The sequence below is a fragment of the Netta rufina genome (genome assembly GCF_964035555.1).
Source record: "Netta rufina genome assembly, chromosome: Z".
Classification (NCBI taxonomy): domain Eukaryota; kingdom Metazoa; phylum Chordata; class Aves; order Anseriformes; family Anatidae; genus Netta; species Netta rufina.
Genome location: NC_140126.1, coordinates 15,719,034 through 15,744,761, shown reverse-complemented (window position 1 = coordinate 15,744,761; position 25,728 = coordinate 15,719,034). Strand labels below are relative to the sequence as shown.

The window sequence follows — 25,728 nt, the reverse complement described above, 5'->3', positions numbered from 1 at the left end:
GCGACCTCACATACCAATTCCATCAGAGACCAGAATTTGTGCTGTGGTTTCCTAGGTCCAGGGTGCTTGTTTCTGAAATGACTGACACAATAAAGGTTCAGGTAAAGAAAAGATGGTGGTGATTAAATTAGCTAGGAGCACACACTGATATAAATCTAACCAGCAAAAAGTAATTTGCCAAGTAATTTAATGAACTTATCTTCCCTTTCTCAAGGAGCTAAGATGAAGAGATACAAAAATACATCCTACAGTACTATAGTGAATAGGGGAAGAGCAATGGACACCATCTACCTGGACTTGTGCAAAGCATTTGATGCTGCCCGCTTTGACATCCTTGTTTCTAGAGTGGAGAGATGTGAATTGGGTGGATGGACCGTTCCTGGGTGGGTAAGGAATTGGCTGGATGGGAGCACTCAAAGAGTTGCAGTCAACAGCTCAATGTTCAGCTGGAGATCAGTAGCAAGCGGTGTTCATCAGGGGTCAGTTCTGGGACTGGAGCTGTTTAACATCTTTGTTGGTGACACAGACAGTGGGATCGAGTGCACCCTCAGCAAGTTTGCCAATGACACCAAGCTGTGTGGTGCAGCTGACACTGGAGGGCAGGGATGCCATCCAGAGGGACCATCCAGAGGGGTGGGTGTATGCCCCCACCAATATTTAACTTTTGGTTAGCCCTGAAGTGGTCAGGCAGTTGGACTTGATGATCTTCAAAGATCCCTTCTAACCTTCTCCCTGTTCTGTTGTATTCTATTAATAAATTATTATTATTAACAAACAATAAATAGATTGCATTGAGAACTATGGGGGTGTTATCAGAGTGCACATTACATCTGAATTAGTGTCATAATGCATCCTGCTCTTTGTGCGTCTGGTAGGAATGAAGGGACACACAGAGAACTGGAATGACTTTCACTTTCCTTTAACGATGAAACGGATCCTAAGAAGACAAGAAACCAGTCAATTTACCTGAAGGCATTCCACAGGCTGTACCATTTCACTGAACTGTTATTTTAACCCTTCCATTTTCTCCTCTCCTGCTCCATCCCCATGTTGTGTTGCTCCTTGCTATTGAGCACCACCTGGCTGCACCTCTTCCCCCTGCTGGCTTTTGGTTTTCTAGACTGGACTCTCCTGTCTCAGAGGTGGAAACGTTTCCTGGTCTGTAACTTGGCGAGACTGATTGAGAAGGCTTTAAACTAGGGTCAGCGTGGGAGGAGGACACCATCAGGAACACTGAGATTCAGCCGAGGGATGGCACAGCACCATCCGAGGGTGGCGAAGCTGAGGGGAGCACCTACGTCGTTCCAGGGAGCGCTGCAGATTGAGGAGCACGCCTGAAACGCTTGTACACCAACACACGTTTGTTGCAACACGAGGAGCAAACGGGATGAACGGGAAGCCTCGGTCCTTCCCCCGAGCTGTGGCATCATTGGCAGTAGTGAGACAGGACTGGCACGCAGGCCCTTCGGTGGTTCAGGAGAGGCGGGCAGGGCAGGTGAGGCAGTGCTGTGCTGTGCCTGAGGGAGAGACGGGGCTGTACAGCCCTTCCTGTGAGGGATGACACAGGAGAGCCTCTGGGTGAGGATTAAGGGGATGGATAGCAGAGCAGATGTTGTCCCGAGCATTTACTGCAGCACCGGTTTTGTACAATGCCTTCTTTAACGTTCTCTAGCTTTTGTTTAGCCCTGAAGTGGCGGGGCAGCTGGACTAGATGATCTTTAAAGATCCCTTCCAACTGAACTGTTGTATTCTGTTCTGTAGCCACCAGCAGACAGACACCAGTCGCTGCTGCCCATTGCAGGCCAGGCCCTGCTTTCCTTCGTGTACCACCAGTCACCAACGCAGGCTGTCAGGTTTCACTGTCTGAGCAGGACGAAACCACTGCCACCTGTCTTGTTAGGTGACACGCAGCCTGCACCTCAGCGCTGCACTGCTCCACTACCAGATACATTCAGACCCAGGAGACAGACACTGCAGTAAATAAATGCTTTCTTAACAAAATAGCTGCAAAATAAGTTCCACAGTTGTCAGACAGGAGTTTATTTTCAAACCTGGTCATTTAAAAATCACCAACAAATGTGTAATGGGACAGCTGAAGTAATCTGTGCCCTTGCACAAACAGCACCTCAGCCTGGAGAGACGTGAACAGCACCTGCCTTTTCTGGCAGGCTCAGACTAGCGTTCCCTCCCCAGCCATAAACCCCGACCTGTTCAGCCATGCAACACCGCGGGCACCCTGACAAACAGCCCCCTGCTCACAGAGCAGGAGATGCCCAGTAACCTCCTCCTGAGAGCTGGGGGAAAAGGCCCAGCCCAGGAGAGGAGGGATCTTCACAGGGATGGGGGATGAGTTGTTCTCTTCCACAGGATGGAGAGCAGCCCCCGCTCTAACCCGGTACCACACAGGGCGACACGGTGAGGTCTGTCCCTAGGAGCTGTTCCCAACAGCTTCATCAGCCTCGCATGACCCGTGCTGAGCCACACGCTGCCGTCCTGCAGCTCTGCTCTTTGCGTCTTACCGAAATGCCCAGCCTTTTCTGACTGAGGGCTTCTAGATGAATGTGGAAGGCAAGGTTCAGGCTTGGAAGGAGAACAAGTAAAACACACTGAAAAGCTATGAATTCTGAAAAAGAAAAATTCTGCAGCTAAGCAAGGCACCTTGGCTGCCCCAACCACTACCAGATTTGACAGACATCACTTCCCAGCTCCTTGTTTCTCATGAGCTTATGCCAACCACAGATTCACTGGGAGGCTTGCTTGGACCTTTGCAGGAAGTACCAGGATGATTTCTCTTTCCAAGAAAGCTGTTTAGCCAGATCTGAAGACTGACAAGCTGTCTCCTGTTTACTTTGTGAAAGCAGTTTGCAGACAGCTCCAAGAATTAACGTGGGAATAACTGGTTCTACTTATGCCAGTAACTCATCAAAAAACACACAGCACACTCAGTTGGCATCACTTCCTACAGCTACTCCACAACTTGAAGTTCTCTGTTTGAGAACAGGAGCTATGAAAGCTCCTGCCACGTGCCAGGAAACTCACAGTACCACAGAAACTGGAGTTGGACAGTACCTTGAGACATCAGGCCGGTTTTCCTCCCGCTTTAAAAGCCAGCAGCTGTGGTTTTTGTGACAGCGCACCCTGCAGGCACATCCTGAGTACATACTGACACTGCTCCTTCCGAAAGGCTTCATAAAAGGTAAGATGCAGTCAACTGCCGACACTGAAATACTTTCTGTAAGGAAAGAGATACCAACAGGAGTGGAACTGACTCCAGGAAAACCAGAATAAGAACTAGTAATCACCATAAACCTGAGAAACAGGTTTATTCATTCAACAGGTTATTTATTTACACAGTTTTACAAACTGTGTTCATTGTGAGCATGAGAAATGGTGGCAAAATACTGAGACCCACTTACAGAAACGTGTGCAAACTAGAAGATTAAATGACACGTACAGAACTTAATTTTTTTATTTTATGAGCTGTATGGACAGCTGAAAAGCAATAAGCAATAATATCCATGATAGGAGGTAGCTGAAAACCTAGTGATGTAAACAGTTAAACCTTCACCACTGCACCACGTCTGGAGTAATCTCAGGGAAATACAAGCCCACAGCTTTCTTTCTGAAGGCTGAAGTTACAGCTCTTCATTGTGTAAAAATGCTCATGGAGCTTGAAGCACACACACAAAAAGTATTGTAATGGCACAGATTTCTTCAGTCCTGAATCTATTAATTCAATTGATGACAGTGTAGTAATTAGAAAAAAGTTCTTCTCCTTGCTTGATGTCTCTGAGAGTGACAAGCACTACACACCTCAGGGGGCTGTAAAAAAATGAAAAGCAAAACGTGTAAGCAAACAACTAAGATGTCAGAAAGCCTATGAAAAGAACACTGAAATAAAGAGAAAGAGCAAACAGAATCAGAACTGGTATCATTACCAAAAAAAGTGCAACCCATGTGGTATTCAAATACTGTTTCCATTCACACAGTGACTCAGAAATTAAATGGACTAATCATGACAGAGGAAAAGACACTAAGACACGTTAAGAAGCTACAGCCCTTTCTGAAACAGCCCCATCTTTCTTCACTGTGCTTTCACACTTCAAGCACAGCATCCAGGTTTTCTTAAACTTCAGTCTTACCTCTTCTTTAATTAGCATTTCTTTAGTTATCTGAAGTTTACAAGTGCATCTTTAACTTCGCCTCTATAAAGCCTAAGGTCAATCAGAAAAGCCACTTTTCCAACATGTACCGTAACTCTCCAACCAAGATTCAGTTTTAGAATAGCTCCAGAAATAGATTCAAAGTCTGTATGGTTTTCCTTAAAATCCTCTTGCATCCTCTAGATTAAGAGAATTATTTATTTCCTAGGGTAGCGACTGGACCAAAAGCTCAAATCCTTTGGTGTATTACATTCAGGACTTACTTCAGGACATACAACTTACTTCTTCACATTTCCAGACAGCTCCATAGAAATGCTGACACTTTCCACAAATCTCCAGTGGGAAAACTAAAGCTTTCCAAATGTTTTAAGTTCTAAAAGAGGTGGAAATTTAGGAAATTCAGCATGCTTTAATTGTGTAACCAGAAATCATAAACCTTTATGCTCCATGTTTTCAGAGCTATGCTTTTCTCGTTTGCAAATATGTGGGAAAGGAACAAAATCACTCAGCCCTGAAAGCCATTTAAAATGGACCTATTCAAAGAGATAAATTGTCCTTACAGGTACACACTTCTATGTCACTTTTCTTCACGTGCAGTAATGTTCTCTTCAACCACGTTTGCCCTTTTCACAAATGCAGCAAGCTTTGTGTCACACAAATCCATGAGCTCTTTGACTCACTGCTAACCTCTGTATGTCATGGCTGTAGACGATGTTTGGCAGGTACTGTTTCAGCTCTACTGGAAAACAACTTGGCACATCAAATTCCTGGTAACACACGTTGGCTGCTTTTTCTAGAAATAAGAAAAAAAATCTTATGATGCTGAGAAATTCTCAGATAGGGGTTACAGGTGTGTAAAAAAAGTACTGCTCCAAAAGTAGCAGATGTTTCATCAAGCCTGAAAACAATGCCTCTGCTGAGAGCTACTACACTCCCCTGAAGTCCTACTGTGAATTTATACAAGCAGCTATAAACAACATAACCAGCTGTTGGAGGTTAATTTATCCTTATTACTTTAAAAACGATGACCTGATTTTTAGCATTGATATGAAGGGGCACACCTTGCAGAGTACCAGAGACAGCTTACAGCATTGCTAATATCTAGGACAACAGTTACTTGTACAGTTAAAAAAATAAAAATAAAAAAAATACATTTTGGTATATTAAAATAAATTTCCATGCTGGCAAAATATGTCACAAAAACACCCAGGGAGAAAACCGCCATCTGCCCAGCAGAAACACTGAAATTTTCTTTGCAGGGGTTCTGGAATGAGTGGCATGATGGGACAGAACTTTGTCTACATGCCAGTCAATACGTGGTTCATTACTCTTCCTTTCTGGATGCTACTTGGAAGCAGGATAGTATCGGTGTAATGCAGGCTATGAAAGCCACTTACAGGCTAGCTATGGTAGTCATTAAACTTTCTGTATCTCACAACCATCTGCATTAGTCACTTTTTCCCCCAAGCTTTAAGACCAACACATACTGTGAGGCAAAAGAAATAAATCGTTCTCATTATGTCCCACAGTTACAATACTAGCCACTTCCTGTATTTTGTGCACTTTTATTTCTTAAGTCTAAAAAATTATTATAGTCCAAATGAACAGCGACAGAAACTTTTGGTACATGCCACTTTGCACATGGTTTTCTCAAGAAGTCTGCTGGAACTGTAGTGGGAATCTCAAATCTGTACTGCCTCAGTCCAGAACTCCTGTGCCAGGTATCTTTTCCCAGTGACTTGCACTCTGGGACGTGTGCCTTCTGTACCACATACCAGCAAGGAGACATCTGGGGGAGTCAGTGAGGAAAGCACAAGGATGTTCTCAGAGTTGCTGCGATGAAAGATTTTAACACTTGGTTTTTACAAAGAGCCTCAGAAACTCCTTGCTCCTTGTTTATCTTGTTTTAAACAGTTTTGCCCTTCATCCCTCATCCCCCATCAATATTTGATTCTCCTTGTCACTTGCAAAATAATTTATATCCAAACAGACAAACTCAACCTTTGAAAATTTACCTGGCAACTTACCATACGAGCAGTTGTTAACATACTGTCCCACTGCCAGTGGGTTTTGTGGAGCAGCCGTGAGCCAGCTCACATCACTCATCTGGAATGGGCCGAGCTGATCCCTCCTGCTGCAAGACCTGAAATGACCCACAGTGCTAACATGTATCACTGCTCCTTCACTTACCAAGTGGTACGCACTTCCATCTGCAGAAATAGCCAGGACAACATTTGGAAAGGGCTGGAAGGAACAATACCTTGATGACTGCTTAAAAAGTACATTTAAAACTACTGTCAGGAAGTGGTTGTCTCTGACACCCCAAGAGAACCAGCATGAAAACACCATGTACAATTCCAGAAATCTGCATCAAACTTTACAATCACAGAAGAGTTTTGTTCGTCTCTAAAGATGTGAAGCCTCCTTACAACATCATCATAAATCTCATTCCCAGAATTCAAGCCTTGTATTAGTTGTCCCTTATTTTACACCCTTTCTGCTTGTTAGTCATTTTATTTTCAAACACAGAAACTGCTCCACCAAAGTTCCTACAAACTGTATTTTAAGCTAAGCTGGAACAGTCCACTTCATGTCAGCTCTGTACTTACTGCTAAGGGCTACAGCTCTCTTAAGTGCTGCCCATCTGCAGACCAGAGACAGAGCTGACAGATTCTCCCTTCTGCTATTTGCAATTCCATATGGAGGCATTTTTTTTCCCCATTCACAAAGCAGATTTGATTAAAGAATTCTGAAGCATGTTAAAAATATGCTGTCCTGTTCCTACTAGAACTATTTTCTTTATAAGAAACAGTCCCTGTCCACAACTTTAATCAAAATGCTTCTCACTGGTGTTACAGAGACACAAGGACATAGTAGATCATGTCCAGCAGCTCTTACCCTTGTGCTGTTTTACAGCATGACATACACAGAAGTGGATGATATTTCAAATAAAAATCAAATTAGGGCGAGACAAGAGAAACCTGACAATATTAGCACTAGATTCTAAGATACCAGCTGAGTGCCATTCCCCTATTTCTTATGATTGCTTACCTGTACACTGCTCTTGATAGTCCTTTATCATTCCCATCAATAAGGACACCATCTATGCACCTAAAAATAAAAGGATTGCCAAGGGACTGGAAAAAGATCGGCTCGTGCTTTCTGTACACTGTACCTGTTACAAAACAGATATGATTATTTCAGAAGAAAATATGTTATTTGAGGATAGGCTTACGACATCATCCAGCCTCCTCTACACAGAACCTGAAGCAACAGAACGAATAGGCAAGATCTCTTCTCTCAGCTTACGACCCTGACTCTTGTAAATGTCTGCAAGCTTTTAGACACCTCTTTGAGAGATACAAAAAATCTACGTCAGCTGAGGTATTCCAAAGAGAAGCCATTGAAGGAAATTGTTAAAAAGAAGAACCCATGCGAGAAGTAGATGAAACATTGAAACATCATAGGCAACTGGTCTGAAAGAGAAAAAGTGACCAGAAAGGAAAAAGTGATGATTGAACTTTTAGAGAGGAAAAGGTGATGTCTGCTCAGGAAAGCACATCTGAAGATACCCAGCTGCTCTGTTACTACTGTACCAGAAGTCTGAAAAACACACATACAAGCAAAAACATGAATTCCCCCCGCCCCCCATCACCCTGATCAGAGGTTTTGCTTGGTACAAGAGGGAAAAATGCCATGACACTATGCCAAGGACAAGTCATTTTAGCACAACATTCCCCAGATCTGTGCCCTGCACTTCAAGCATAGACAAGTGAGGGCGGACTGGCTTGTCATTTCTCCTGATGTTGCAGTTGTGCATCCCTCACAGCCACTATATCTCCAGCAACGCCCTGCAGAAAACCCCCAGTGACACCTTGTGGGGTGATAGGCAAGGACCCCCTCTGGCAGGCTGCATTCACTGCCAAACAGCGGGCAGGATGGCACTGACTGACCTGGTCTCTACAGTGGTCCCTTCCCCAGCCAGCAGCCCTCTGGTTTCCCTGTCACCTATGGAAAAGACATTTCAACAGCTCATCCTCATTTTGCTGGACGAGCTGCTACACGAGACCCTCAATGAGTCTTTGTGTTTAACATGTGCCCGAAGTCCTAAGTGAGCTGAAACAAATCCCAGCTCTTCAACAGAGCTGCCCTGGCTTTCCCATACCTATATAATTATGAATCTTTTATAAAACGTAAGCAAATACAGTTCCAAGAAACGAGGAACAGAGAAGGGCACGTCTCCGAACATGCTTTATGGAGAGCAGCTCCGTTAGATAAGGGGTATATAGATAAATATGCATTTTTGTGCTTTGGAAGTGTGTGGATCCACTCGTCCATGCGGATAGCTCAAATCCCCATTCCTTCAGACACACGTCCGAAACACAAACCCCACAGCACCACACTGTGCTTCACGCTGCTCCCACACCGCTGCGTTTACAGAGCCTGGCAGGTGAAAAGCGAGACCTTCACACTGAAAAATCGTTTGATCTGGGGGTAAAACTCCCTCCCTCGGTACTGCTGGGCCGATTTGGAGAGCAACTGGGGTTGGTTTACACACAGAAACACTCTCGGCCGGGGCAGCCTGTGAGGTGAGGACGAGACCCGGCATGAAGCAAACCCTGGGGGCAGTTACTGGGTACATGGCAGTTAGTGGCAGTTGGGTACATGGCAGTTAGTGGCAGTTGGTGGCAGTTACGGGGCTACATGGCAGTTAGTGGCAGTTACGGGGGTACATGGCAGTTAGTGGCCGTTGGGTACATGGCAGTTAGTGGCAGTTGGTGGCAGTTACGGGGCTACATGGCAGTTAGTGGCAGTTACGGGGGTACATGGCAGTTAGTGGCCGTTGGGTACATGGCAGTTAGTGGCAGTTGGTGGCAGTTACGGGGCTACATGGCAGTTAGTGGCAGTTACGGGGGTACATGGCAGTTAGTGGCCGTTGGGTACATGGCAGTTAGTGGCAGTTGGTGGCAGTTACCGGGGTACATGGCCACCACCGCCCCTCGCCTCGCGCCGCCCCTGCTGAGGAAGACGCCGGTGCCGGCGGCGGGCAGGGAGCTGTGGCGGCGGGCGAGGCCGAAGCCCAGCGCCTGGAACAGGACGTCCTGGGGGCCGCGGGCAGCCCCCTCGCAGCGCCCCGGCTCCCCGTATTTTCGCCCGATCTCCGGACGCGCGGCCAGGACGGGCGCCTGCCTGCCCAGGTCGCTGGCGAACAACGCCGCGAACGCCCTCAGCAGCGTTTCTAAAACGGCTTCGTCGGGGATAATCTTGTCCTGGGAGCTCTCGGGGACGTACCGCAGGGTCCTGGAGAGGAAGAGGGGCGTTTGAGCAGGACGGCGGCGTGTTAACCCCCTACCCCCCCCGCCCGCCCGCCCCGCTGCCGCCTCACCTGCGCTGGCGGCGGAGGTTGAGGGCGAGCCAGGGCACGAAGCGGTATCGGTAGGCGGCCCAGCGCCGCCGCAGCCCGCGCAGCATGGCGCCGCGCAGCCCCGCGACATGGCCGCCGCCGTGCGTCGCAGCCAATCGGCGCCCGGGCAGCGCGCCGCTATTTGCATACCGAGATGCTATTGGTGGTTACGGGGCCGGGGGAGGGGAGGGGAGGGGAGGGGAGGGGAGGAGGGAGGGGAGGGGAGGAGGGAGGGGAGGGGAGGAGGGAGGGGAGGGGAGGAGGGAGGGATGGAGGGGGGAGGTGGCCGCGGCATGGCGGCGGGCTGCGTGTGAGGGGCGGTGTCGGCACCCGCCCAGGCAGTGTTTAGTGAGGCCGTGCTGGCGCTGCCCGTCGTGTTAAAGGCCAAAAGTCCGTGGGTGGTGTCTCCGAAGGCTTGGGATGTATAAATATAACCGCTTCTCCTTGCTCACGGCGTGGGGATGCAATAGGAGATGCAAAGACGTGTGAAAGCCAAGCTGCGTGTTTGGAAAGCACAGCCCCGTGAGCTGCCCTGCCAGCCTTGTGGTCCCCAAGCTCTTTGGTGCCTCACAAAGCACACAGGATGTCCCCAAAAGCACCATAAAGTTACTCCCCTGTACCTGGGGGTGCTCCCAGCTGCTCACACCTCTCGGATTCTCCCTCACAGCAGCTACCTGTCCCGCTGGAGCGCTGCCTCAGCCTCCCCTCTCCCCTTCGGTACCTCCTTTCATAAAACTTGCCCCGTGGGATGCTGCTCCCGACCTCCCATTTTAGTCAAGGTCTGACAATGGAGTCAAAGGTTACTGGAAAGATGTGACAGAATATCACAGAATTGTAGAATATCCCAAGTTGGAAGGGACCCATACGGATAATCGAGTCCAGCTCCTGGCACTGCACAGGTCTACCCAAAAGTTTAGACGATGTGACTAAGTGCACAGTCCAAACGCTTTTTAAATTCAGACAGGCTTGGCGCAGTGACTGTGTCCCTGGGGAGCCTGTTCCAGTGTGCAACCACCCTCTCAGTGAAGAACCTCTTCCTGATGTCCAGCCTAAACCTCCCCTGCCTCAGCTTGACAACATTCCCGTGGGTCCTATCACTGGTGATTACAGAGAACAGGTCAGCTGCCTCTCCACTCTCCCTCGTGAGGAAGCTGTAGACTGCGATGAGGTCCCCCCTCAGCCTCCTGTTCTCCAGGCTGAACAGGCCCAGTGCCCTCAGCCACTCCTCATAGGTCTTTCCCTCTAGGCTCCAGCGTTTCGTCGCCCAGTCTGTACATGTAGTCAGGGTTGTCCCATCCCAGGTGCAGGACCCGGCACTTGCTTTTGTTAAACTTCATGTGGTTGGTGATTGCCCAGCTCTTCAATCTGTCCAGGTCTCTCTGCAAGGCCTTTCAGAGTCCACAGAGTCCACCGAGTCTGTTGAGCCTCTTGCAGAGCCTCAACAGAGACCACAACTCCTCCAAGTTTGGTGTTGTCAGCAAATTTGCTCAAAACACCTTCTAGTCCTGCATCCAAATCACTTATAAAAACATTGAAGAGGACTGGCCCTAAAATGGAGCCTTGAGGGACCCCAATAGTGACCATCCACCAGCCTGATGTGGCCCCATTTACCACAACCCTTTGAGCTCTGCCCGTCAGCCAATTGCTCACCCATCGTATGATGTTTTTGTTTAGCTGTATGCTGGACAGTTTGTCCAGTAGGATCCTATGGGAAACCGTGTCAAAAGCCTTGCTGAAGTCCAAAAAGATTACATCAGCTGGTTTCCCTTGATCGACTAGATGGGTGATCTTGTCATAAAAGGAAGTCAAATTTGTTAGGCAGGACCTACCCCTCATGAACCCATGTTGGCTAGGATCACTGATAGCACTGTCTCCCAGGTGTGCTTCAATAACTTCAAGAATCATCTTCTCCATAATTTTATCACACACTGACATGAGACTGACAGACCTGTATTTGCTAGGGTCTTCTTTCTTACCCTTCTTGAAAATTGGCACAACATTTGCCAGCTTCCAGTCTACTGAGCCAGCTCTCTAAGCACCCTGGGATGAATCCCATCCAGACCCATTGACTTGTGTGGATCCAGGTGGAGCAGCAAATCCCGCACACGTTCAGGGTTGGTTGGGAGTTTGTCATTCCCACCGTCATGGTCCTCCCGCTCAGGGCACCCAGGGTCCCGAAGGCCACCTTCAGCGTTGAATACAGAGGCAAAGAAGGCATTAAACGTCTCTGCCTTGCCTATGTCATTGTTTGTGAGGAGACCTTCCCCATCAAGTAGCGGACCTATGTTTTCTTTGGTTCTCCTTTCTCTGTTCACATATCTAAAAAAAAACTTTTTTATTGTCTCCCACAGACATGGCCAGCTTCAACTCTAGTTCGGCTTTGGCCACATTGATTTTCTCCCTACAAACACAAACAGCATCCCTGTATTCCTTCCTCGTAGCCTGACCCTACTTCCAGCAGCTGTACACTTTATTTTTTCTCCTAAGCTCCAGTAGAAGATCCCTGGTCAGCCAGGCTGGCCTTCTGCCCCACCTGCCTGCCTTCCGCTATTCTGGAATTGCCTGATCCTGTGCTGTTAGGAGGCAGTGCTTAAAGATTGACCTTGCTGACTAGTTCCTGAGCAGCCTGAAGTCTGCTTTCCCCATACCCAGGGCTGAAGTTTTGGTGGCAGTTTTCCTTCTGTCACCATAAATTCCAAACTCAAAACACTTCATGGTCACTGTGACCGAGATGGCCGCCAGTTGCCACATCTTCCTATTTTACTCCTAACTGTGCATCTGAGCTCTTGACGAGAGTTTGGGATTCTGGGCGCCATGCCCAGCAGTGCTATGACAAGAACAGAATTCCCTTCACACCTCAGAGCTTTGCAAATGCCTCTTAATTTGTTCCCTATTTGCTTTAATTCTATTATTGGCCCTGTACATTTCTTCAAAGTGCAGGAACTGAACGATGATAATACTGCAAGCTGATATAAAATAGCCCAGGGAAATGATGGGAAGCAGCACAGCGTGTCAGCGTAAGCCTTAGGTTTTGGCTCCATCAAAGTGCTTTCCTGCCCTCTTCGGGACTTTCTGGGTAATGACACTGAAGAAACATTCACAACTGAATTCAAACAGCAGCGTGCCTTCATTAGAAAATAACATACACATTTGCCACAGTATATTGTGACTTTTAAAAGGACGACTGTCATGACTCAACTCAGCAAGGAACACTAAGCCATGAGAAAAAATAATAAGGGGATGGATATAAAGGTAAACAAGGGGAGGTCCTGCAAGGTAGGCACAGTAAGGACAGAACGGCCACTCTGATGCACGATCCTCCTGACATTCCCATGTGCTCTGAAAGCAATTGTTAACTTTGTGAGATCTTGCAAAGCTGAAACACTGTCAAACCTCGACCTATGACCATCACGTAGAACTTTAGTTAGAAATAGAAATTTAGTATTGTTCTCACCAAAGGAAATCAAAATTAGGATAACTTACTATTTGCCTGTGGAAGAACCGAATGTGTCTTCATTTGAAAAGGTATTTCCTAAAACAGGTGTCTTGACTTTTACTGCCCACTGCTGAGGACAGGTGCTCTCTGCCATCCCTTGTTCTTAAACAGGAATATATATACCCTATTTATCTAAGTTTTATCATGTATTTGCCTTCTTGACATTACAGTGTGTTTTCCATCTTTTAAAGATCATAATTTAACTGCAGATTGCTGCTGCCTAGTTTTGCTGTTATACCTTTGCATTAACCACCATTTTCAGAAAACCACGTAAGTAATGAAGGAAATAAAGGGGTTGATCCTGCAAAATGTGGATTTTAGTAGTCACAAAACAACACTTTAAAATTAATAATTTTTTAAATAAAAATATTCCCCCTTCATTCCTCCCCACCACCCCTCCAAAAAAAAACAAAACAAAAAAAAAGAGGCTATCACCTGAAATCACCTGTACTGCTTTGCAATACATATTCAGGCTGTCTGGTGGAAAAAAAGGATTTATGTTTGCTACTTAAATCAGAAGCAGCAGAACCACTTCACTGAAAATCATAAAAGAGAGAATTAACTTCCAGGGTATTTAGTAACTCTTCTAAACTATATATGGGGAGGGTTTAGATTAGATATAATGAAGAAATCCATCATGATGAGGGTTGTGAGGACCTGGAGCACACTGTTAAACTGAACGTATTGACAATAAGCAAAGGACAGTATTTGTTCAAAAACTTTTATTTACTATAAAGACAAAAACACCAAAATAGGTACAAATTATACTATATAAAATTGGTTCAATGGGGTAAAAACTTTTAATTAAAATATCTTGATATATTTAAAATAACAAAGGATATAATGAAGCCAAATTTCTTAACCCAGAGATTTCTGTAAAATTTGCTTGCACAGTAAGGTGCTAATAGAAGTTAGCCCTTAAGCCCTGGAAATCTTAGGAATCAGTCACATAGCAAATATAATTTCATTGTGAAAGTGAACTTTGGTAGAAGAAACTCTATAGGACACCTGAGGTAGTAGAAACTGGAATAAACAGCAGTAGACGTTATTTACAACTTAAGTACCAAATAACATTAAGAACACAAAAAATAATTACACAATACAATTTTCAGTCCAGCTTTGATCCAAAGAAAATAAGAATATTACATCACATCTGCATTTTAAAAACACCACAATTACCAGCAAGCTGAGGGAAACGCAAACAAACTCAAACAAAATGCATTTGGACATCTAGAGGCAGTTTGAGTTTGAAATGTGGTAGGCATGGTGATCTACAAAGTAATACTGATTAGCTGAGGTTCATCAGTTTATACAGTTTAAATTTCTGCCAGAAACAGTATTAATCTGACAACTGATCTTCCAGTACATGAATTGGCAAGAGTGCATCCTTTAAAGCTTGCACATAAGAAAGACATGGAAACAATCTTATTAGAATGAGAAATTCTAAAGTGGTCAAAAAAAAAGTCAAGTACAAAACAGTTAGAGCTACCAAACTTCACATTTCGGTATTATCTTTTTAACTCTTCAAAGTCCGCCAATCTGCCAAGACAAAGGAATGTAAAATTTCCAAAAGAAACACATTCACAACTAATGACACTGCTTTTTTTTTTTGTATTAGTATGAGCACTATCATTACTGTAAACTTATCTTTAAGATGTTTTACTTCCAATTTGTATTGTACATTTTTAAACGTACTATAGCTTATTAAGTTTGTCCTGAGTCTTTGAGAATAACCAATTCTATTTCAGTCCCACAACTCAACTGGCTTCTGAAGAGTTAAAACACAAACAGTATTTTTATCAAATGGATTAAACACAATCAGTATATGATTTAAAAATATCCCCATTAAAAAAAGCAAAAGAAAAGCTGCCATTTTCCTTCAGAATTACATGCATCAGAATCTAAAAACCTGCGTTTAGAATCATTTTAAAAACATGTTTTAAAAACACACCTGCTAAAAACAAAAGTTTTGCACTATAGGTGAAGCTTTACTTCACATTTTATCTTGCTTTTCAAGTCCAAGTTTGTTTCTTGTTAAAATAAATACCTTTCTTATGGTAAATTTTTTTTAAAACATTTAGAAATTAACTTATCACTAACAGCTACAGTAAATAGATGATGTATGGCAGAAGGAAAACAGCAGGTAAAACTTATTATCAGTAACGTATGCGGCCTCAGTTTTGCTACAGAAAGAATGAGATTTACTCATAGTTGGCACCTGCTCCCACAGAAGTACAGGACAAAGTCTCCCATAAACTTCAGTGTGAACTGGGTTTGAGGCCTTTGACTTGTAGTTTCTCTACTTAATTTGCCAGAATAGATTGTACGAAAAGCTATATGAAAAGAAGGCTCAACAACTTTTTGCGTGATTCAGACTCTGAATTGTTTTACGCAGAACATTTTTTTTTATAGTAAACTATACTATGAGAGCCTGAAACACTGACTTGTTGAAGGTGGCATTTTATTTCATTTCGTATTTCCAGCAAATCTGTTTTTAAAACTTGTGTCAGCAAGATATTAATTGACACAGTTTGTTTGCATCTTTTTCTAAAGACTATTTTAAAAGATCACCTTTCCCTGAAAGTTAAAAATACAATGAAAGCACAAAACTTTAATTTCAAAAGAAATTACACAGCCAGCAGTAAATGCACAGTGAACCTCAACTGCCTGCTCTTACTTTAAGGAAGGCAATTTTTTCTTTTTTTTTTTTTTTTTTTTTTTTTTTTTAAGTATCCATCAACATTTGGATTTCTTACACAGAGAACTTCGTATAATCAAAAGGGACAGATACATAACTTCCTTTTAACCAGTGCTGAAAACTGACTGTAATTGCAGAATCCTCTGCTTACATGTACATGATGTAAGATGGAGCAGTGATTGCTATATTAAAATAGATCCTGAGCCCCTCAGCCTCTAATATTGCTGAAAAAGTGCTCCAAATAAAATAAAAATCACTTATCTGCTAAATAATCATGCAGACTTAAAGCAAAATGCTTTTGTGTTGACACAGAGCCAGATGTTTGAAAAGGCACAGTTTACAAATCTCTAAACAAGTTGTGAAATGATGCATACTAAGCTTAGGTAAAGATCTCGATTTGTCAATCACATACTTAGGTAGGGTCCTCCACTGGCCTTAAGTCCTTGATGTATCTGTCATTAAGGCCATCAGAATAACACAAGCTGCTGTGCTTAACTGCACTGAAAGACAGTTATTACATATTCAGTAGCATCTTCTTCAGTATATCAGCCTTACACATAACTAACTACCATGTAGTACGGAAGACTGGGTGTTTCAGCAGCTCTCTCGATGGGGGTCTGTCCTGAGGTTGAAGTTCTAAACACCGAAGAGTCACATCCCTCAAACCAGGAGATAGATGTGAAGGGATTGATGGAGCAGTAGTTGCACTAGCAATCTGAACAAAGAAAAAAAATTAGAAGTCAGTGACTCTTAAGCCCACTCTTCTACCCCAAAATCCTTCAACAAGCTGATAATTTTCAGCTGACGAATTATACTGCATACTTTTAATGCATAGTTTTAATACGCTTAGCACATTTCCCACTACAGTTTGAGAATTACATTAATTTCTTCCATATTATAAAATGGGTCTTAAGTTCCCTTTATGCCTCTTTCCCCACTAATGTATGCTCACTTGCTTTTCACAGAGCTTCTCTATTTGCACTTTTCTCTAATTTTTCTTTTTGCAGCAAAATTCTTTACTGAACAACTGCAGGACAAGCCATAAGAAAAAGCTTCTATTTCAAAACTTGCGGGTATTCTTTAGTCTACTACTTGCCATTGGTGTTAACTGCCATGATGGAAGAAAGCACGGACGTAGCTTGGCATATCGCCATGCAACATCGCTCAGTTAAATCTAGATATGCTCTCTTGCTTTCTCTTTACTGTGTTTCTGCTAACACCCCACAAGACAATCCTTTTCAGATGGAAGATTACTCCCCAGATTCGTTTTCAACTTCACTAGGCAAGATGATTGAGAACACTAGGGTCACACCACCAGGTTCACACAGACATCAAATCATAAGACAATTATGTTTTTTATTTGAATACTACTGTGCTAATTTTTTGTGGAAACACTTTCTTCAGTCATGCTAGTAAATACTATAATCACTTTCTTTACCCATAGCAGTATTTTCTTCATTCATGCCTACAGTTCAACTAGATTTTTAGAATTAAATATCTCTAATTAATTTTAGTAAGAAGCATGAATGCTGAAATTGATGACCTAGAAAAGGGAGGGACAGTATTTATATACAGCATGGCATAATGATAGATAATCTTTCAGTGAAATCTGGTCGTGGAACATCAGGTTTTACCAAAGGAAATTCCCCACTATGAAATATGAATACACAGAAATGTTTTATGGTGGAAACACCTTTCTTTTGCTCCCATATTTTACAGAACTGTATGAAAGTTCAGAACCTTGACTAGAGGAAGATGATTTGATCAACTCTATTCCCAATTTCTTTTTTGGCCTGTTACATTCTGTATCTCAGAACAGAGCTCTTTCTGCATATTAAAAAGGGCCATTGCAACAACTCCTACTACCTGTATGCTTTTCTAAGATTCACACTGCTATATACATGAAACTGGTTGGTGTCTTTTGAAGCATAGTTGTAGCAACAAATACCTCACCTTAAATATTAGAGCAAGGTGATTGGAGTGTTTCTCTGCATTCCAGGGAGGTTTAGCACAAGCCATTTCTATAACAACACATCCAACACTCCACACATCGCAGCTCCTACCATACTGCTGACCTCTCAGAACCTGAACAGATAGACAAAACAAAGCTCAGATTATCCACTTCAAAGTCTCTTAACTCTAAGTACGATAAATTCTGTCAAAAAAAACAATCAAGTGCATTCTGATCAACATTTCTGGTTAACAGAGTGATCAGTGATATAAATGCCACTAGACAGCCATATAGGAGAGCTACTGAAGTGCCTGATCAAGGGACAAACCAAATAATCTTGCACTCTTTTGACCAAATAGTCACTTGGGCTTTCTTAACAATAGTCATGATGTATCTTGCAAAAAACTAAATATATCAACTTTGACAACAATAAAGAAATGTCATTATTTCTATGTTGGTATCACTCCTATTCTTTGGAACAACTAAATTTAATATACATTAGAAGCATTTATAGCAGTCTCCTGTTATTTAGCTGTATGAATTAGCTTACAGAGTTCAAACAATTTTTCAAGTAACTTCCAAAACTGCTTTCTTACCTCCGGTGCCATAAATGCAATAGTTCCCAACAACTGTCCCTGAAACTCCCCAGCACCAGTTCCTTTTGATGCCAACCTGGCTGCAGCTCCAAAATCAGCAATTCTTAATCTATGACCTGTGCTGTCAATTAGCAAATTGGCACCTGTCAACAGCATAATAAAAATACTGCTAGTTGGGTTTCTATTAAAGGCAAATGGATGAACAGACAATTTTCCTCCCTCCATTTCAAAACCGTATGTTCACATTCCCACCCCCACTATCAATGAAATCTAAAAAGTCAAGGACTAGTCCAATAACGTCACCTTTTTGTTACGCCCAAAGGATACTGCACATAGGTTTAAGCCATCTGAGAGATTTAGAGAAGCAATCAAACTTTCAAAATAGGGCAAACACAGGATTCTGGAACAATGCTTGGAGCTCTACCAATAAAAGAAATGGTGATCTAAAACCCTGGAGGTTTTCATTGCCTGCAGCTCCCTGTGAAATTTAAACTTACTTCATCCTTTAGTAGCTTTTAAGAATACTTTTTTTCTTTAAAAAGAATGTTTTAAAAAGAATTACATAGCAAATTAAAGTTTTCCAATTTTAAGGAGAAATATTAAAAGACAAGAGTTTGCCATTATTAGTTAGGTTGATACTTATCTGGATCTCTCTCTCGTTTGTGGACAGATATAGTGATATTAAAGGCAGAAGTTTAATAACGCTTGAACTTCCCAGTAAAGTCCAAATTTTGTTTTTGTCAAACAGCACAACTGCTTTTACGTTTGATCAGGATAAAGGAAGAAATCACAATATTGCTATACAGTAGAAAGCTGACCTCTTTGTTTTGTCTTGTTCAGATTTAGTTATCACTTCACAGTAAGTATTTACACAAATTTAATTAATTAACATTTAAAGCTGTATGGTGACTTTATATTTCAATTTAGCAATACAGAAAACAAATTCTTCTATATCACTGGCACAAGTAGGAAATATCCCCAAGCATGCTATGAATGTTTTGATTAATTTATGTAGAACAAAGGTTCTTAAACTGATCAGACATACTCAACAGATACCACTCTAGAGATGGTATCCAAGAGAAGCAACAACTCTCTAGCCACAATAGATGCTGCTTTCCAAATATTAATTTTTAGGAGACCTTCTAAATAATTCTTACCTTTAACATCTCTGTGGATTATCTGATTCTCGTGGAGATAAGAAAGGCCACGTAACAGTTGTTCTGTGTAATTAATAATAACTGATTCTTTGAAAGCTCCATATTTACTTAACAAATGAGCAACTGATCCCCCTAGAAGATCAAAACAGAATTTATCAACACTTGTATTTCGTATTAGTGGAAGGCAGCACCACCTCCTAAAATAGCAGTTCTCTAGGTAAACAGAAATATAGTTGATTACTAAATTACTTTCTGCCAGGAACCGTGCATATTATAATGACATAGATGTTTATGCTTCCTAAAAACATCAACCTTCCTTACAATACAAACAAACACACACTTTAACGTACTGGTATATAGATCCTCAAGGATCTGGATTTTGCACTGTGCTTATCAAAGTACATTAATATATCTTGGGTTTGAGTGATGTAAAGACATCTCCTAACATTTTATTACCTAAGTAATATAATTTCAGAAAAATAAAGAAAAAAAGATTTTCTGCATTACTGATTGTAAAAACACTTAACTTAGCTTTGCTTGTTAGCACCCAGGTGTTACCAAGTAGTTTCTGCTACAGACCATGAAGTGCAATGCTTTCGTGCATAGGAAACATGCAATAGAATGTATAAACCACTCAATCTAGTCTTGGTAACTAGATCACAACAACATAAAATCCCATTTAAAAATTTACTAAATTTAGTAAATTTAATTTGTTATTAAATTAGTATATTTACTAAATATTTAATTTACTGAATTACAACTGAATAGATTTTGAACTACTTTTTTCTTTTTCCTTGAAGCATCCTACTTACTGTATATTATTAGAAATTTACTTTAAGTTTTCAAATGCCTTTGTGTGTCTTCTGACACAGTTTTTATGAAAATGCTTGCGACACAAAAAAGTTACAGTTATTGCAAAATTTCTAGCAAAGTTATTTTAAATAATTGTTTAAACTTATTTAAATTATTAAATTATTTAAACAGAGCTACACAGAAAATGCTGGAAACATATAAAGCTGAAGGTGTCTGTCTCAGCTTGGCTCCTTCTTTAGATGCAAAATATGACTAAAGTACTAAAATTTCTGTTCAAGGCTTTCAACTGCACTAGCTGTACAACAAATCAGACATGGAAAATTTCAAGCCAAAAAAGAATCCCAGTAAGAAAACCGCTATGACTGCTCGAACTGTTCCGTAAGCAAGTAAATCTTTAATCAGCGCAAATCCGTACATCAGCAATGAAAAGAAGTTTGCAAACTTCAGCAACACAGGGAGTGTTTTGCTGTATATTTTTGCAGAAACTACAGTTCCAAGACAACCGATACTTTAATTTTCTTCCACATGCAGTTGATTACCTGCCATCCATTCAATAAAGAGGTTATAGTTGCTCTTCTCACATGTAGCACCCAACATGCGAATAATATTAGGATGGTTCAGATGACTCATCATACGTATCTCCTCCCTCAGTGCTTCAACTACCTCTTCTTGCTCAGATGATGTATTCCTGACGTACGTCACCTGTTTTGAAATATGATATTCAGATTTACCTTACATAATTATCTGTTCTGTAACTGTGCCCCCTCCCCAAACCCTTTCAGTAGAGCAACAAGAATGGATGGCTTTCTATCTCTGTTCACCATCCAAAAACTTCGATTGTTCTTTTAATCTCAAGTCCCTTCAGCTGAGAATTCATCTCCATGCAAGACAGTCACAGAAAAATAAGAGTGATCTTCAGGGGGAGACACTAACAGAATTTCTGGAGTAGAGAACTTCTCCTCTTCACTTTGCTCTGTTTAAACTAGGAAAATAGGGTATCACTTTGGAACCCAGCAATCTGAGCTCCAGTTCTAACTCTGTCACTGATGTGTAAACTTGATAAAAGCAAAAATGCATTTGAAAAACTATGAAAAAAGACCATATAAAAATATATATTTCAAAATGTCTATTAGAAAGTAGAGTATTTTTTACTTTAATAAAAAGTGAAAGAAATAGAAAATATTCTATTAATAACATGAGTATAAAGAGTTTGTATTATGTGTTATGTGAGTATATATGACAGGGAGCAAAAGAACTAGGGAACAGTCTATGAGAGCAGAAGGTTTTTATATAGAATATTCCCCCCCAAAAATATTGAAGAACAAGAAGAATACATTGAAGGAACTGACATATTTACCTGTTTTACAGCCATTAATGTCCCCGTTCCTACATCTTGAGCTTGGTAGCAGGAAGAGAAAGCTCCAAGACCAATTTGCTGACCTTTCAGCCATTCTGCATCTTCTCTGTAATGGTGTTTTGCTTTGGTATGTCCAGGCAGGGTTTCTGGTGTCTAAAAGTTAAATTCCAAATCAATTACTTTTTTAGCACACATCTAAAATGTACATTTTCTGGACAGCTATGAAACTTCCAAATTTATATGCCTCTCTTTGCCCATACAGTTATTTATATCACATGTTAGACATGTTTCAGATGAGACCAGCACACACGTTTTCCATAGTCCACACATTCCTACAATATCTAGTAACAGAGTGCTTCCTCTGTGTTAGTGACCAAAGGTGAAAAGCAAGATACAAAGCCGCAAATAGGAGCAGGGCTTTTTTGTATTTCTGAACTCATTTCTAGTCAGGTTTTTACTTATCATCTACTTTAAAGAACCAAAATCATGTTTTCTATTTAATTTACTCCTGGCAATTTGTGCTTCACATGTTGTTATCTCATGCAAATGATTGCCAAAAAAATGTAAGATTTCTTTCTTCTTTCCAGCAGCACTACCAATTCTGCCACCTTTCCTAGACATGTAGCCTCAAAAGCTTCCAGCACCTCTCTTACTCCATCAAGTCAATACACTCAATCATTTTGGTGAACTTTCATAAAACACTCCTTTCTCTATTCTTATTTCTTGTGCTTCTGTTCACTTGCAATCATTGTTTTTCTGGCTTCTAAATATCTTGCAGCTTCTGCCTCAACATGTGCTGACAGCATGATCTCTTCCTACTCCTCTTTTTCTTACAGAAACTGATTTAGTATTACATGATAATTGTCACAGTAAGTCAGCACTAAGACCTAGTTCAGTTCTACTCCTTCCTGAAAACTTTCTCATATTCTACTCCCTCGCTTTTACACTTCCTTATTTGCTTTTTTTTTTTTTTTTTTAAATGTTGGCACATTAAATGTCTCTCTTCCAAACACCTTCTCTAAACTTGTTAATAACCACAGAAGGTTTCTATTTGCACACTCAACGTGCATACCGAGGGTGTATGTTTATATCCCGGCTTCTAGGAGAAGATACTGAGTTTGTGTTTCTGTAACTGAAAACACAGCAACGCTGCTTTAAATTCCATGAATCTCAATTTAGACATTTATGCTAAATTTCCATGTGTATACTTACATCCTGCTGAATAATTATGATATCTTCACCATTTTCAACCTGTAGTTGGGGAATTATTGGCAGAGCATCTTGAGATGCTGACATTGCCATAGCAATAGCTAAAGCTTCCTCTTCTTCAGCTTCCATCTTTTCCTTGCATTTTTGATTATGATTTACATCATCTTTGTACGTATCATCATTTTCCGCCCGCTCAGGAGAAAGAACTGCAACTTCGGACTTGAACGTAACTGTGCCATCACTTGTTGGCATGGAAGCCTCGAGTAGGTCCTCAATACTGGAGTTAAGCTCTGCATTAACATCCAACCGACACTTCTCATCTACCGGTGTGAACACCGTCTCTTCACTTGGAATAACTGCACTGCTGTTACTACTATTGCCGTCACACTGTGAAATATCATTCAGGTCAAGCGTCATACCATTTTTTGAAGTTTCCCCCTGCTTGTTCATATCACATGGAGTGGGTCGTGATGGCTTTGGCCTGTGTATGTGACTGGATGGCAATGGCCTGGCTTGGGTGAAAACTGGAGAAAGTTTCTCTGCTTCTTTATTTTCAGAACAGTTTCTCTGAAACTGGAGAGATAGTTTCCGCTGTGTTTGAGGAGAAGGTGAGGGGATTTTGCAGGGAACGAATCCCTGAGGTCTGAGTTTAGAGACATCTGTTACAGTGCCAGCTGGTACAGATGGGTTTGAAGGAGAGAGAAGTGTTGGGAATAGTGACTGGGAATGATTGGCTGAGGAAGAAGAGTTCAAACACTGACTGTGGGGTTTTCCTTTTGTTTGAACAGCTGGCTTTGGTTGCTCAGTGGTTACTGATGAAACAGGAAGTCCCACAGCAAGGCCAGCCAGTGTCTCAGAAATGTCCTCTGGACTGGCACTCACTTTTTTGTCACTTAATCCTTTCCCACTTTTCCCTGATAACTGGACAGTATTGTTAGGCGTATTATTTTCTGTAGCTTCTGGAGAGTTATCTGGTACAGGTAGCTGCAAAAAATCTTCATGTCGACAATCCCCGGACTGCATTTCTTCCATGCCTAGCTGAATAGCTTCTGCAATTTCCATTTCATCTGCTATTGCCATCAAACGTCGACGCATCCTTGCATAATGAGTTGAGCTTGTCACACTCAACATTTCTAAAAGCTTTACAAAAACATGAGGCACTCTTGCCACCATTCTTGCGGCACTCAAAAATACTCTCCGTGACAGTTTACCAACCATTGAGTGGGAATTGTCAATTGACTGCAAGGCGAAATTTAAGAGGGAGAGAAGTTTCTTATACCTGACAAGAAAAAAAAGATAGTGTTTTATACAATGATACGCTCTAGTTAACTTGTGCTAAGAAAGCCATTTCAAGACAAAGTATTTTCCTATCAGTTCTGCTGTAGCAAAAAGACTTACTGCTGCACTAATGCTTCAGAATTACTTAACAGATAAGAAATTTACAAATGGCAACCATTTGCTCTGAAGTTGGTTCACTTTTTCCTGTAATATATATTATTTGTCTACAGGAATTAAACCTGCCGTTTTTTTTTGAGAGATCACCAACAATATGCTCAACTACAAAGAGTAATAGTCAAATAGTGTAAGCACGTACCTGTCTACTACAGTATCGGCCTGTAAAACATCTCCACAGACAATGTGAGGATAAAATTCACCAGGAAATTCCAACAGAAGTCTGTCTATCAGACAAAGTCGTCCCAGTAGCGCTTGCCAGTTGCTAGATTCAGTTTGTGTTCCAAGAATACAATTTAAGACATAATCAACACCACCAATACCAATGGACCCTAAAAAAAAATTAGTTAAAAATAAGGATTAGATATATACTTTCACTGTTTAAATTCCATAGGGATCAGAACCATGTCACACAGAAATACACCTGTGCCCATCTCTAACTCCATCTCTCTATGGGGTACTAACCCCATCTCTAAACTCCAAAGAGCAACGCTGTTGCTGTTTTTGGATAAATTTTGTACTTAATTTAAAACAAGTATATTTGCTTGTAATTATAATTCATTTATATATGAAGAGCTACTATTACCAGACTTAAGTATTTCTCTCCCAACTGCCAGCTCTCCTGCTTGGCCTTTACACATCTCCAATAGCGTTGAGACTGAAAGTTGACTCGTTCGACTACAAGAAATTAAAAACAAAATTATCTCTTTGAGCTGATGATTTCAAGGGAAAACATTAAAACATTTTACTGACCATTAGCTTGGAACTCTGCTTGGAAATCAACTTCTCATCATTTTATTCCAATCACCTTGTACAATGCTTTATCTTGTAAGCTACCACTAACTGTGAGATTTTTACAAGGGCATTTCCAGAAACTTAGTATCTATCACTAACAAATAAATAAAATAAATAGGAATCAGCTTCCCCATCTCTCAGTACATCCCCATTTCTCAAATTCTTGAGAGAGATACTTTTAGGCAATAATCTCCTTTATTACAGAAATAATTCAACAATGCGTTAGAACTGTCTCTTGTAAAAACAGAACAAGTTCAGGAATCCAACAACAGATTTATTTTACTTTAGGTACTCTATTGCTAGACTATTGTTAGTGGGGGTGGGGCACATCTCCAGCTTGTTTCAGAAGCAACGCGGCTTATTAGGAACTAAAGTGAAAGAGACAAAAATCATGCTGATGGTCTTCTGCATCTAGTACCAAACACAGCTAAAGAAATGCTTGGTCTGGCAGTGCAGACAGGGGGACAGGAGGACAAAGCCTGCTCAAGCCAGAACTGCCAGAAGACATTCGAGAATAGCCATCTTCTATCATTATGCTACGAAGTAAGAACTAACAGTATTATTACATTAACACTTAAGGAAGCAGATCTACAACAGACTTTGCTCAAGTAGGAAGCATGCAAATATATTAAACACA

The 25,728-nt window shown here is 41.7% G+C and overlaps 2 protein-coding genes across 2 annotated transcripts in view; both read right to left on the bottom strand.

The window, feature by feature from the left end:
• Window positions 1–1,395: 1,395 nt before the first annotated feature.
• On the bottom strand, window positions 1,396–9,653 carry SETD9 (SET domain containing 9). Its single transcript, XM_084305329.1, has 7 exons — window positions 9,550–9,653; window positions 9,139–9,464; window positions 7,215–7,338; window positions 6,191–6,306; window positions 4,851–4,956; window positions 3,070–3,822; window positions 1,396–1,548 (listed from the first exon to the last, which is right to left on the bottom strand). The coding sequence occupies exons 1-6, from the start codon at window positions 9,633–9,635 to the stop codon at window positions 3,735–3,737; spliced, it is 846 nt and encodes a 281-aa protein (XP_084161455.1). The 5' UTR covers window positions 9,636–9,653; the 3' UTR covers window positions 1,396–1,548; window positions 3,070–3,734.
• A 4,180-nt stretch (window positions 9,654–13,833) lies between these two features.
• MAP3K1 (mitogen-activated protein kinase kinase kinase 1) overlaps window positions 13,834–25,728 on the bottom strand; it is a 58,871-nt gene continuing 46,976 nt past the window's right edge. The window contains 9 exon segments of the mRNA XM_084305527.1: window positions 13,834–16,476; window positions 17,715–17,846; window positions 18,309–18,451; window positions 19,466–19,597; window positions 20,818–20,980; window positions 21,636–21,788; window positions 22,848–24,123; window positions 24,439–24,628; window positions 24,883–24,974. Of these exon segments, the coding sequence (XP_084161653.1) occupies window positions 16,327–16,476; window positions 17,715–17,846; window positions 18,309–18,451; window positions 19,466–19,597; window positions 20,818–20,980; window positions 21,636–21,788; window positions 22,848–24,123; window positions 24,439–24,628; window positions 24,883–24,974 (2,431 nt within the window). The 3' untranslated portion in view covers window positions 13,834–16,326.